Here is a 14,653-nt window from a genome sequence, read left to right as displayed (position 1 = left end):
AATGCAACACATAAAGTTAGGAGCCAGGAAGATGTCTCTAGAGGGTAGGTCGGAGCAATTTATTTAGGTGCCTGAAATAGATGGTGGGAATACATTTTGATGGGACAGTAGTTCTGATGGAGCCAAACACACAAGTGTGTACTTGACTGCACATTTCCTGGCTATACGGTACGTTAGAGGCAGTCCTGAGGCCAAATCTGCTCTCTGCCTCTTCCTCGCTTGCTGGAGTATTGCCTAGGCTGACTTCTGGGTTGACCTAGCTGGAATAAACAAGATGTTGAAAACTTCAGGTAACTCCTGTGTTTTAGGGTACACCTCATGGGACCTCTCTTTGCACTAGCTGGGGTCCTTCTGCGAAGGGGCCCGTTGTTCCACGCCACATGGGCAAGTGAGATTTGGAGTGAGTCTGCTGCCAATAAGGCCAGTGTGGATGCATGGAGCTGGGTCTTGGAAGTGCTCTAAACTTGAGCTACTTCTGGGGCAGGCCTACGCCTGTAAGTGCAGTAATCAGAACAGCCATTTTCCAAAAGCTGGAGACATGCTGAAGAACTCACCTGGATGAAAGTCTAGGCACAGTGCTAATCTATACACACAGTACCGAGTGCTCCCAAGATCATTCCCTTAGGCTGAGCTTTTTCACTCACACAAGTGCTTTGTAAACACTGATTTGCAAAAGATTCCCAAAACATCCAAGTATATTTGGCTTTCCTGCAGATAAAATTGTGCTGTGCAGTCTGTGGCTCATATTTCTTCTGAGGAGAATTTGAAGCAGATACTATTACACAAGGGCCTGTTTTTGTTTATATCCTGGCTCCCTCTAATTGCAAAATATTTCATTTCACAGGAATAATTTTAGGGCCCGGAAGCCGAATGCTGTTTATTGAAAGAGTAAAAGAGGAGGATGAAGGACTTTACCAGTGTATAGCCACCAACTTGAAAGGGTCCGTGGAGAGTGCGGCATATGTCACGGTACAAGGTAAAGCACGACATTAAATGGGAAGAGCAAGCTTGCCAGGGTGATGTTCCTACTCAGGCTGGAAGGGACGGGGTATGACTTGGGGCTCATGTGGTGATCTCTGAAGGCAGCAATTTGAAGGAAGTCCTAGCAAGGGAAGCGTACCAGGTTGGAAAGGAAGCCTAGCAGGAAATGCTAACTCAGAGCGTGTTTACACTGACCTAAAAAGAAGAATTGCTTCAACCCAACAAAGATCAGGTCAGGGTAGAAGACAGACGTAAATTTAGTATCACCAAAACAAACAAAAACCAGAATAAGGAACACTCTCCTACCCACTCATTTTCCCATTTCAGGTTAATTCCATAGAAATTAGAGGCCTGGGATATTTTCATTTGTTTATTTTCAATGTAAAGTGAACTGCCAAATCAGACTAGAAGATTTTAGCATAGCGATAGCTACACATGCATTTTTCAAAGGTACTTGTTGTAAGAAGTAGGTATGATCTAGCTATTTCTGTAACCATTACTTGAGTTATTTTGCTATTCATTTAAATGTCCAGCGTTGTTCTGCCTTCTGTCAAGCTTGATTCAGGCCTGTGGCAGTGACTTCTATCAAGCAATTTTACATTGGATAAAAATAAAGTTTATTCAGTGACTTTTCAGTTTCAGTGAATACCCTTTTGGTTCATATATTATGAGATAAGAGAAGTAGGTTGACATTCTCCATATAAGTCAGTGCCATGTATGGATTGAATTTGATATAACCTATCTTATTGATCTCATGTGTTAAGTAAATAGTCCTAAATGCATTTAGTTTCTCTTTATAGAAGACAATTTGACTACCACCAGGCCTCTTAGGCAGGGATTATGTCTTTGTGGATGTTCTCATACAATTGCTAAACGTATCTGAATACTACTGAGTATTTGGATACTACCCTACAGCAGAAGACAATTACAGCTAGTAAATCAGTATTGATTTTCTGCCATGAGTGTGTTAGCAGTCTCAGTTAATGGTGATCGTTGATGATATAATGATGTTTTTGCTTTAAAAGGTCAGGGATAAGTATATGTACATGTGGGCTGGCCTAACTGGTGTAATCAAGGAGTTAAAAACACCTATCTCCTTATGAATAATGCTAAGGTTTTTACAGCTGCTATAATAGCTAAAAGAATAACTTATGCCTAAGTGCTTGCTGTCCAATGCATCCTACTAATTGATAGTCCTGGACAATGTAATTCATTATTGTATTGATTTTTAACATCATTTTAGCAACCACAAGCATTCTGTCAGATGGCTTCTAGGAAGTCATATCTCCTAGTCCGTGATCCAGAGGAGAGAATAGAAAGCAGCCAGGAAGGCTTCTTGTCTGGTTACATGTCCTGAGGGACCCCTGGCAATGTTCTTTTATGACTCCTATGGGAGCTCTTAAATAAGCAGGAGATGAAAACTACCATATTAAAATCTATAGCTTTGAAACTGGATGAGAAAAAGAGAGAGAGAGTTTGTCTTATCTACTATGATCAAGGAAAATGCCTTTCCACCCTTTCTCTTCCTACTACATGAATGGACATCACTGGAGGTTTTTTCACTCATTCCTACACTGATCTGGAGTGTCCGTCCCTCTCCCAGGGAACAGCAGCCTCTCACCCCATCCCTGAGCCTGAAGGGATGAGATCAGGGCTTAAACGTGGGGCTCTCTCTAGGCTTTGCCACTTGCTTGTCTTTATGAGAAATACAGACCCTGCGACTGCTGCTGTGAGCACCAAAGCCTTCCCTCCATCCCAGCAGCTCTCGGAGCGCGGGGCTGCAGATCAAAGGGAGCGGAGCAATGCCTCGTGTCGATGGCCGTGTTTAGCAGATTGGAAGAGTAGTTTGTGAATGAGTCAGGAAGGAAACTGTCTGCTCTCTTTATTTCCTTTGAAAAAACATTCCTATACTCACAGATAAAACAATGTGTTATTTTTGTATCCGAGATGGATGAATGGCTAGCGGAATCAAAGGGCCGTCTTTAAATAATCGCAGCCCGTGTTTGGTTTGGAAGCCGTGCTTGCCGGGCTGTTTGAGGAGGAGAGGGGCCACATTTGTGGACATGTCAGAGCAACCTGTCCGCTTGCTCTTGGCTGAGGAACTGAAGAGGCAGTGAAGTTGCAAGGACAGAATGGGAACAGCAAATGGCTGCCAGAGCACCCAGCAGGCAGAGGGGAGTGTGTCCCTAAAAGCCTGGGGACACAAGCTGCTGGGCACGAGGGGAACACAGGCTGTCTTGGGCAGCTCTCCTTTGGGGGGTCACCCTGCTCACAGAGTGGATGACTTCCCACGAAAGTCTTGCCCTGCTTCTCCTCCTGGGAGCCCTCGCACCCCCTCTCAGCAGGAGCCAGCGATACAGCTAGTTGCAGAGGTGCTGCACCATTTGAAGCGGATGTGTTGATGAAGGAAGGAGCATCTTTTACAGCTCATGCTCACTGAAATCCGGACATATAACAAGCAAAGGAATGCAGCAACATGCCCTGTCTTAAAGCTGATTCTTGATAACTTAATGTGATCCCTGCTGATGAAAAGGAAAGCATCGCATTTATTAAGCATTCACTGAACTATTCCAACACTATGAAAATGGTGTTTGCTTTTTAAATAACTGTCTGGTTTTCTATCTAGCTACCTTTCTGACTTTGTATCTCAAAAAATTGTTGTGCCTTTTGGGTCACTCTGACTCTGAAGTCAACAGGAATGTTTCTGTGAAGTTTAACTGGAATTCCCTTAGCCACTGAATGAGGTTCAGCCTTGGTTATGTGGGTGACTGTAAGAGAAAAGGTGAACATCAGGGGACACTTAGACTCCTGTTACCTCAGAGGACCACCAAAGGGGGTTGGAAGGGAGTCCTGGAGGTCTCTAGTTCAACCTCAGCTCAAACCAGGATCATCACCAACACTACATCCAGTCAGTGATGGCTTTGTCTGGCCAGGTCACTAAAACCTCCAAGGATGGAAATTCCTCAGCATCTCTGAGCACCCATCCCAGTGCTGCACTGCTGTGATCATGGGATCACATGGACTGAGCAGGGTAGATCACATTGGTGTAGGAGTGAGGGATGCTTTGGGTGCAGCAGAGCGGTGTTGGTGCCCCAGGCTTTGCTTTTTCCCTGATTGACACCTGACACAGAGCAGCACCTTGACGTTTAGAGCTGAAATCCTAATGACAGAGCCCATGCCAGCCCAAGGTTTGAGCTCGTGCCTGGAGGGGTCAGTGCATTAGTCTAGGCTCTTGTCCCCTCACGCCTGCATGGTCTTGGTGGCTCCTGTCACTGCTGAGAGAGAGAAGCAGCTGCCGGTGGCATTTCTTCACTCGCCCCCTCCTCGCCCCTCCGCAGTGCTGCAGAGACATGGGACGGTGCGGCAGGGCTTTTGGAGGGGCCCTGGGGCAGGAAGGGGGCTGCTGCTTGCCGCAGCGAGTCAGGCAGATGGGGCAGGGCTACACACAGGGGAAAGTCTGTGTCTAATGAGGTGGCTGGTGGGTAAAAGTTTGGGAGGGCTGTAAGGGGGAGCCAGAAATCTTGGGCTACTGGGCAGAGAGAGGGATTTAGTCCTGCTTACAGCCTCTCCAAACTCTGCTAATCTGAAGCCCTCTTCTGAGTATTCCTGCCTGTTCTGCTTCAAATCAAACCTTTTCCTACCCAGCTGAGAGGCACTCAGCCAGCTCTGGCTGCAAGGCTTTTAGCAAGACTAGGGATCTGGCATTTGATAACCCAGCTCAACCCCAGCCTGGAGAAATGCTTTCTGGTTGCCTAAATTCGTTCAGACATTTCACAGACAGCACCTTCACGATTCTTTGCTAACTCCTGGGCAGCATACAGTAGCGGTTAGGGAGTTGGTGCCTTCCACCCCAGGACTGGCCATACCATGCCTCACGGGTTTTTTGAGTCCTGCCATATGGAGCAGCGCCAACAAATGAACCTTCAGCCCCTCCAGGTTTTGCTGTCAGAATGTCAGAAACTATTACTCACCATCTGCAGGGGTGCTGCTCAGAAGCGAGAGGAGAGTATCCATATGTAAAAGGAAAGCCTGATGCCAGAGGATAGACAAGCTGCATTAGACAAGCTGTATCGTTTATGCCATCACTATGTCCCATATCTAAATCAAGCCTTTAAAAAAAAACTTGTGAAAAATTAACACTCCCAGTATTTTGGAGAAATAGATACTTTATATCTCCATTGGTAGTTGCAGTCGTATTTTTCTTCAATGAGCTTTATTCTCAAAGCTCCAGAATGGACATGCCAGAGGAATCTTAGATATAGGGCACGAATGCAAATCTGATTATCACCTTTAGAGAGGGAAGATATTATGCTAGTTAAGCTACAGCTACAGGAAGCAATTCAACCTCTGAACAAAGCTCTGTAGCCTTGCCTAAAACCAGGCAGCACATCCCTCTGGATTACCCACTAAGTCCACCAGTGAGGCATCAGTCATCCCTTTTTCATGTGTCAGGAGTAACACCGAGCTGCCTGGGGTCTGAAACTGCTGCAAGTGCAGTTGACAAAACTACTGTGAAATCATGTTCAAAATTACTCCTCCTTGTCCTCTCATTTTCTCTCTCTGGAGGGTGTATCAGAATAAAAGGCAGAGCATGAGGGGTTTTTTTGCATTTGCTACCAATCAGAGGGAAAACATATTGTGGGAAGTGTGGTATTTTGACACGATCACAGGATTTGCAAAACAGACTGCTCTGAAACCATTTTATGAGTCCCTAAATAGCAGTCTGAAGTGAATTTTATTTTGGCTCTTTTTTAAGATCTGTCAGTGGGCTCTAATACTCTCCAGATTTCTAATGTTCATGTTTTCTTGCTGCTCTGTTTTCAGTCGTTGTTGTTTTTGTTTTTCCCTTTCTGTGCTTAATCTGTTCCCTGGTCTGGAGAATTCTCCCAGCTCCCTGACAGCTGGGGTCTGCGAGGTGCTGCTGGGGAAGCAGAGGGTCCCATGTCCCCTCGGGGACCCTGGCCCCATGCTGCTGGTGTGACTGGCAGGAGACCTGAGGGCACAGAGCCTGCCGGGGGACCAGCGGGTTGGAGGGAGCGGTAGGCCCTACGCCCCAGGTTTCTGCCCAGTGGGGATGGGGGTCAGGAACCCCGTGCCATGCTTTGTATAAGCTGAGCTCACAGGTGCCAGACCGGATCCATCCAGGCCATGGGAAGAAGAGCTCATGGAGTCCTGCTGGCTGCACCGCGAGCCTCCAAGGGAGCCCCCAGCTCTCCCCCAGCAAGGTTTTTGGTGAAGGCTGGTGGTTTTCCAACACGGCTGGGACGGAGGCACGGGCTGCAGGGCTCAGCCATCAGCACAGAAGAGCTCACTGAGCTGGGGCAGAGCAGGCGCAGTGCCCGAGGAAAGGCATCAAATGTCCTGGACAGCAAAACCCAAGCAGCAGCGCTGCAGCGTGCCCCGAGTCACACCTGGATTCACCGGTGTCTACACCAGCACAAGCCCTCCCTGCGCGTTAGCAGCAGCTCTCGCACCGCGGCATTGCCCCTGGGGACGGGCCAGCAGAGCCGTCCCCTCCGCACAGCCCCGTCCTCTCTCTCGAGGCTGCTGGGGAGTGAGCGTTTTTGAGACCTCTGCTCCTTTCTCGGATGTGGGCTTGGCCAGATGAGTTTCGCTGGGGGGCGGGGGGGGCAGTGTGTGTGAAACTGCATGCGCAAGCCCACACACATTCTCACGCAGAGAAAATTTGGCTAAAAATACCCTTCAGCTGAATTTCCGCCTCAAAAGGAAATTATTATCTGACTGGCGATCCTCAACCTGGTTTACTTCAGCTCCTGCACCACAAAGAAGAACTGACTTTTTACTGAAAAACTTATGGGTGGATCGAATGCAATTTTGCTGTGTTCAATACAACGGCTTTGCCTGGGAGACCATTTTTTTTCCAGGCTCTGCAAGCCAGTCCAAACAGAGATTAATACCCCATTGAAAAGAAGCTGGTCCTTCCTGGTATTTTATTTTAATAGCAAAGAAACATAAAGTGCCCTTGCTTTGCAGGTCATTTTCTAAAATGTTTGCCACTTGATTTTCCCAGGCACATCAGAGAGGTCAAACCTGGAGCTAATAACCCTGACCTGTACCTGCGTGGCTGCGACGCTCTTTTGGCTCCTGTTGACCCTCTTCATTCGCAAGCTGAAGAGGGTAAGAATGGACAGGGAGCTCCCAGTGTCACCTGCCTCTCCTTACCAGCCCTTTGCTCATGTTAGAAAATCCTTCCCAGGCCACTGGGATTCCTGAGTCTACCAAAAAAAAAGTCTGATTCACTTACTGCTCGCCTTTGTTCCCTGTGCAATCACCAGGCTGCTGATGGGTGCCCCGGGAACCATGACTTGCAAGGCTGAGTATGGGTAAGGCAGGAAGCAAAGCCTGGCTGGGGGCAAGGGTCTGAGACTCACAAGCATTTGGGTGCCTGACTCCCACCAAAGGCATCCCCATTCCCTTAAAAGCTGTGGGGGTTTGGCATCTTAATGTCTTTGAAGATCTGAGTGAGTGGGAATGACAGATCTTCACAGAGCGCGCTGAGGTCTGGTTTGCACACAGTGTCTGGTATAATTACGTCACTTCCAAAGTGATATTTTACTGAAGTAGTTTTGGTGGTGCAGCCTCTACAGCAGATGATCCTGTATCAGCACGATAATGTTAACTGCCCCTGCAGCTGACTCTCCTTCCTATCCAAGGCTGACTGTGATGGTTTAAAGCCCCGTTTTTGCTGACAGCACCACGTCTGCATTGTGTGGTGTGTGCAGGTTAAATCACAGCAGCTCTCATAAGCATAAAATACAATGCCTCAGTAGTGCAGAAAGATCTCAGAGCAATTTGCAGGAGCAGATGGATTTGAGGGAGAGGAGGTATTGGGGCGATGGGGTGCACTGCAGGACATGAGATGAGGAATGGCTGCATGTCCCCCTCTCCCCCGCTCCCACACCACAGTGGTGCTGAACCCTGGCTGCCCTCCTTCGCCCGACCCGAGAGGTACCACGGCGCGGTGCCACGGGGATCAGCTCACAGCCACCACAGCTGAACATGTGCCAGCTGGCCAAGCTCCGTGACGATTGCTAAAGGTTGACTGCAGCCCACCAGACCATTTTATCTCAACCTGCATTAAGGCCTGCCTGTGTCCTAGGTTTTACACTGAGAACTTCTATTGGGAAGTTCTAACTGATGGGAAAGCAGGACCAGACCTCCAAACCAGGGTGGTATGGCAGCAGTCACTCTGCCTGCCTTCCTACTGCCACAAAATTTTGTAAGGAGAAATGCATGGGAGTTTGGGGGGAAAGAAAAGTAGAGGTCAGCTGAAGCTGTGGAGAAACTTTGTAGCTATAAGAGAAATTACAAAGCAAGTGGGACCAGTTCTGACTGCTCACCAGTAATGATGAAGCAATTCATAACATGAATGCAAACCCTTGGAAAAATGTAAGTTTTAAACGTAGCAAAGGGTTGCAATTTTTTTTTAATTTGTTTTGATACCAAACCTTCACATTTGCTTGTTAGATTGTTAAAAGATAATAAAAATAATCATCATTGCTGTAGAACAAGGGACTTTAACTAGATGACATGTGAAGTCTCCTTTCCAGATGAGCCTTTCCAGCTAGTGTTGGTCTGTGTTTATGGCCTTCTCTATGCTTCTATTACAAACCCTTACTCTCAAGGATCTATGTCCGGAATTAGCTCTAAATTAAATTTCATATACAAATTACGTTACCACAACAGAAAAAAATACTAATATGCTCTCTGAAAGCATTTTCTTAAAGCCTGTCTGTTACGCATACAGGGACAAAGGATATACTTAACAATTCTTCATCATTCAAAATGTTGTTTCAAATCTCTAATTGCGCCAAAGATTTGGTATTCAGTGCATCTGAATAAAGAACTGCAGAAAGCTCTCTGCACCTTCCCACTCCCCTATTGCTTTTTCTGGGATGGGTCCACTTAAAAGCACTTCTAAAGGGACTGGTAGGAGCAGTCTGGTACACACGTCTTTATCAAGAAATGCTCTTTTTGGAGCACCAGACATGCTTCTGTTTCTATCCATATCCCACTTATCCATGTCCTGTCCAGGGTCAGTGGATGGTTGGGAGCCAGGCTTTATGTCACCTGACTTTTTCCCAACCATCAGTGCAATCCTTCCTGGGACTAACTTTCTGGTTATTTGGGATGGTGAAAGGCAACTAAAACAGGAGCTATTAGCTACTGTCATTTTAGTCTAGTTATGTTTGTAACCAAAGCACACCCAGCTAGTAATATCCTTCTCAAACAAATGCCTGGAAACGCATGTATTAGGGACATATTTCCAAGCTGTAGAGGAGGAAAGTTGAAAGTCACAGGAGGCAATTAAAGCAACAAAAAAAGAATATGTAGATATACCTGTGTGTTTGTGTCTGTTTCCATGAGTTTAGGAAAAGCAACATGAAGAGGCTTAGTTCAACAGATTTTCGATAAATTCCAACTAATAGCCAGGAAATTAGAGCAAACACTAGACCTTTTCTGTAGAAATATAAGTACTCCTGTGTCAAGAAAAGTCCAGTGAATTAGAATGGCAATCTAGGTGCTCTTTGAAGGAAAATATGTTTCAAAATGGATGGACTGCAGAAACTTTGACATTACGTTCATCTTTCCTTACATTTCTCATGTGAAGTGGATAATCCATCTGCTCAGTAGAAACTGAACTTCTGGCAAATGCATTTGAAATTATGTGTTTGAAATTATGTGTTTGAGTCTGGGTGTTTATGAATTCCTCCAAACTCAAATAATTTCAGTAAATCTGTCAGAAATGATACCAAAGAAATAAAAAATTCTGAAAATTTGTAAACAGATTCTGAAATGTATAATGTCTGGTCTCCTGATGACTAGTCTTGCATAACTTCTAACCCTATATGACCTATCTTTGCTGGCTATGTGGAAAAAATAAACACTGGCAGTTGAACTCCATCTGTTGCATATGGCCACTTCTTGCTTTGCACAGTCATGAAGGAAAGTTATTTTTATCAATCACCAATGTTTAGTCATTTGCCAAAAATATTTCTCTTGACTGTGCAGAGGGTCTTTATCATAACACCATACGTTAATACAGATCCACATGGATTTCATTGAAGAAACCGATATGTCACATAGAAGGAAAGCTAGAGGAAGGAGTTTCTTTTACATAAAAAGCCTTGCAATATATAAAAAAGCCAAAGGGAGCTTAACCAAACCATCTATTGGACTGTGAAACACGCAGCCCCGTGGACAGAATTAACTTGGAGCCCTTGATCCAAACAAGAAGATGCTGACAGATACCCTTATCCTTTTTTTCATTTTGCAATATTCTTTGTTTTCTAGCCTTATTCCTCCGAAATGAAGACCAACCATTATTTGTCAATCATAATGGATCCTGACGAAGTCCCCTTAGATGAGCAATGTGAACGTCTGCCTTATGATGCCAGCAAGTGGGAAATTGCAAGGGAAAGGCTTAAACTAGGTAATACTGGCATACTTCACATTGGGTTTGCAATGATTGAATAAGATGTACCTGTAACTACAGGTAAAGAGGAGCTGGGTGTGTTTTAGACATGCAGCACAATGTACTGCCAGGTTCAGTGTGAGCTATTCCATACCAAGTGCCCTGGTCCGTGACTGAATTACAGTGTTTAGGACTGACTGACTGTGTCTACCTGACTTTCCATATGCATATTTTGACTCCAGGTAGGAAAACTAAAATAGAATCATAGAATCGTTAAGGTTGGAAAAGACCTTTAAGATCATCGAGTCCAACCATTAACCTAACACTGCCAAGTCCGCCACTAAACCATGTCCCTCAGTGCCACATCTACACATCTTTTAAATACCTCCAGGGAGGGTGACTCAACCACTTCCCTGGGCAGCCTGTTCCAATGCTTGATAACCCTTTTGGTGAAGAAATTTTTCCTAATATCCAATCTAAACCTTCCCTGGCACAACTTGAGGCCATTTCCTCTCATCCTATCACTTGTTACTTGGGAAAAGAGACTGGCACCCACCTCGCTACAACCTCCTTTTGGGTAGTTGTAGAGAGCGATAAGGTCTCCCCTGAGCCTCCTTTTCTCCAGGCTAAACAACCCCAGTTCCCTCAGCCGCTCCTCATAGGACTTGTTCTCCAGACCCTTCACCAGCTTTGTTGCCCTTCTTTGGACACGCTCCAGCACCTCAATGTCTTTCTTGTAGTGAGGGGCCCAAAACTGAACACAGTATTCGAGGTGAGGCCTCACCAGTGCCGAGTACAGCGGGGCAATCACTTCCCTAGTCCTGCTGACCACACTGTTTCTGATACAAGCCAGGATGCTATTGGCCTTCTTGGCCACCTGGGCACACTGCTGGCTCATATCCAGCTGGCTGTCGACCAACACCCCCAGGTCATTTTCCGCTGAACAGCTTTCCAGCCACTCTTCCCCAAGCCTGTAGCATTGCATGGGGTTGTTTTGACCCAAGTGCAGGACCTGGCACTTAGCCTTGTTGAACCTCATACAATTGGCCTCGGCCCATTGATCCAGCCTGTCCAGATCCCTCTGTAAAGCCTTCCTACGCTCAAGCAGATCAACACTTCTGCCCAACTTGGTGTCATCTGCAAACTTACTGAGGGTGCACTCGATCCTCTCGTCCAGATTATTGATAAAGATATTAAACAGAGCTGTCCCCAATACTGAGCCCTGGGGAACACCACTTGCGACCGGCCACCAACTGGATTTAACTCCATTCACCACAACTCTTTGGGCCCGGCCATCCAGCCAGTTTTTTACCCAGTGAAGAATGTGCCTGTCCAAGCCATGAGCAGCCAGTTTCTCCAGGAGACTGCGGTGGGAAATGGTGTCAAAGGCTTTACTAAAGTCCAGGTAAACAACATCCACAGCCTTTCCCTCATCCACTAAGCAGGTCATAGAAGGAGAATACAGACAAGAATGCTGCACTTCATTTTTTGCAGACTGATATACTTAAAACACAACATAAAAACAGGGCAACTGACAGCTTCCAAATCAGACCGCTGACTTGGATGCTTCTCTCTCTAGACTCAGGAGCCTGACCTTTGGCATTTACTGTAATTTTCTTCCCTTGTAACCTGGTTATGTACTCATTTGGAAAAAAGCCTATGCAGAAATGGGTCCTCATAGTCCACCCTGTACCCCTCCTTGTTTCTCCCTTTCCTCCTCTCTCCAGCACACTCTCCCTGTTTTCCCTCTGTGCTGCAGATTTATAAACATTCTTGTCAGTGCACCATAAAGTGCAAGAATGTGACACATGAGTCCACGCATAAATAAATATCCAATGAAACTTTGAACCTACAGCTAGCTCGCCTACAGACGCCCCAGTGAAAGACATAGGTTTGGGAGCGTTCCTCACTTGCTTAGGCTAGTGTGGGGCTGATGAGGAGGGCAGGAGGGTAGGGACCAGATTTTGAAGTTGAGGAATCCCTCCAGAAACCACACAGATTTCAGCAAGAGGGTCAACATTAAAATATCAGTGATAAGCTCAGCCTGTTGCTCTAGTGCTGTTTGTTCTTTCAGGCATACATTACATTTGTCCTACAGCAAGGTATAGAAAAGCACTGCATTTTAGCTAGGAGCTGTAACAGATTCCTTCTGTCCTCCAGAGATCAGGGACAGAGGGTGATTAAAACATGCATACAATTAAGATCACACTTAATTCGCATGCTAGAAGTCACAAGGTGACCAGATGGGGATAAGCACAGCTGAAATATATTGCTAGGAATTTATAATTGTCACACACAATTCTGGGAATGCTGAAACATAACCTTGTGCTGGAGCGTCTTCAATCTTCAAATAGTTTTCTTACAATGATGGACCAAGAGCCTGATGTGCAGACAACATGATTGATGGTTCATGTGATGCTTTATTTGCGTGTAAATCCCACGGAAAGAATCAAGCAGAAATGGAATGTAAACACCAAGAAAAACACCACATCTTGCAGGGTTGGTGTTTGGAGTCTGGAGGTGAGGAATGATGACCAGAGAATGAGTTAGAAGTGGAAGAACTAGTGTAAACAAATAAAGAATGCTGACAATGAATGAGAACCAGATTCAGAGAAGTTGGGTATGATGTGCAGTATGCTAGATTAGCTAGCTCAGTGCAAGTCCTGTTTACATGGCAGTTGGCTCAGTCTTTGAGTAGCCTTGGCAGTCTCTGAGGATTAGTGTCTCACAAACACAAAACGTGCTTCTATGGTTTTTAAAAAATATTTTTAGTTAGAAATGCAACCCCTTCCAGCATCAGATACGTCTGTTTTTCTCTTTCCACCTACTTATCCGCCAGGATACATATTTATTGTAACTTTTGCAAATAAGTCTCATTTCAGCCCACAGCTCCTTTGCTATGTGTTCCTCCAACATGCATACATACAGCCCACGGCTGTGATGCAATGCTTATATAACAGGACTCCCTCTTCATCTGTAAGAGCTACAGATGGTACAGGAAATTTTGTATGGGCATCACTGAAGTCAGGATAATTAACATTCAGTATAGATTAGTCTGACTGAGAGCAAAATGTCATCTTTTCATTAGGCAGAAAAATGCTGGTGCTATAAATCACTGTCAGCGTGGTCGGCGATAACATTGCAGCCCAGCATAAGTGTTAGCTGAACTATCATGCATTTCTCACCTTACTCTTGGGCTTGACCTTCCTAATCTATGAGAGGTCACACACACTGCTGACACTGTGGTGCAGGACCCCAAGGACTGTTGCCACATGGCTCCGGTGCAATGTCAAACACGCCAGTGGTAGATGGCTTCCTGAGCCCTGCTCCCTCCTGCGCACTGCAAGCCCACAGCGCTGGCACCGGGCAGAGCGCTTTCCGTTCTCCTTCACGTGCAGAGCTGTTGTACATAACATAATGGAAAATATGAAGCCACGTGTGGGGAAAACCCAGATGACTCAAACTGCAGCAAAGGACCTGAGAAACGAACACACCTTGAAGCCTCTGCCTTCCCACAGACATGGAGAGCAGTGTCTGCAAGCGCTTTTTGCTGATGCCCCAGTCCGGCAACTCACATGCTTGAAGGACCCTGCTAAAATGGGACCGAAATGGAAACCTCCTGATCCAAAACTCCTTGACTGAGGTGTATGTTCACTTTAATGAGTTCTGAGTTGCCCCAAGAAACCAAAGTCAAGTGCAGAAAATTTAAGTAGAGCAGTTTGTTTCCTTGGTCTGGATGTAAATGCTGCAACATTTCGTACCTGAGCATTACCTCAAACACGGCCGGTGTAGCTGCTTGAAGGCTGTGACAAGTTGACTGCTCAGATGGTTGGGCAAATTAATATTCCTCTGTTTAATTGCTCCATTTAATAATTTTGTCATTACTTTGTGTGTCAACATAAGGGGCTTTTGCAAGAGCAATCTGTTAAGAGTCATAGACACAATCTACATACTAAACTGTGGAGTTCAATCTACGCGCTGAAAAGTTAAAGCAGCCTTATTCTGCGCTAACATTTAGCACGGTACAAACAACAGCGGAGCAACAAAGACTAATGCATCAAGTGTTATTACAGTTTCCCATTAAATCACAACCGTTGTTTAGAGAAGGAAGTGTTGTTTCCAGTGCTCATTCTCCTTTATGAAAGATTAGCAGCTTTGTGTAGCTTTATGAGCTAACTGGTATGTTTTCCAAGTGGTGACTAAGGAGGTTACCTCAATGTGGGAAGTGAGTTAACA

At 45.7% G+C, this 14,653-nt stretch overlaps 1 protein-coding gene across 1 annotated transcript in view; it reads left to right on the top strand.

Annotated features, from left to right (window-relative positions):
• Positions 1 to 14,653, top strand: part of FLT1 (fms related receptor tyrosine kinase 1) — a 114,691-nt gene that overhangs the window by 77,219 nt on the left and 22,819 nt on the right. Inside the window, exons 15-17 of the mRNA XM_050894744.1 lie at positions 845 to 976; positions 7,013 to 7,119; positions 10,297 to 10,435. Of these exons, the coding sequence (XP_050750701.1) occupies positions 845 to 976; positions 7,013 to 7,119; positions 10,297 to 10,435 (378 nt within the window). The remainder of the gene's footprint in view (positions 1 to 844; positions 977 to 7,012; positions 7,120 to 10,296; positions 10,436 to 14,653) is intronic.

The sequence above is a fragment of the Gymnogyps californianus genome, chromosome 1 (assembly GCF_018139145.2).
Source record: "Gymnogyps californianus isolate 813 chromosome 1, ASM1813914v2, whole genome shotgun sequence".
In the NCBI taxonomy this organism is placed as follows: domain Eukaryota; kingdom Metazoa; phylum Chordata; class Aves; order Accipitriformes; family Cathartidae; genus Gymnogyps; species Gymnogyps californianus.
This window is presented reverse-complemented; position numbering and strand designations above follow the sequence as displayed.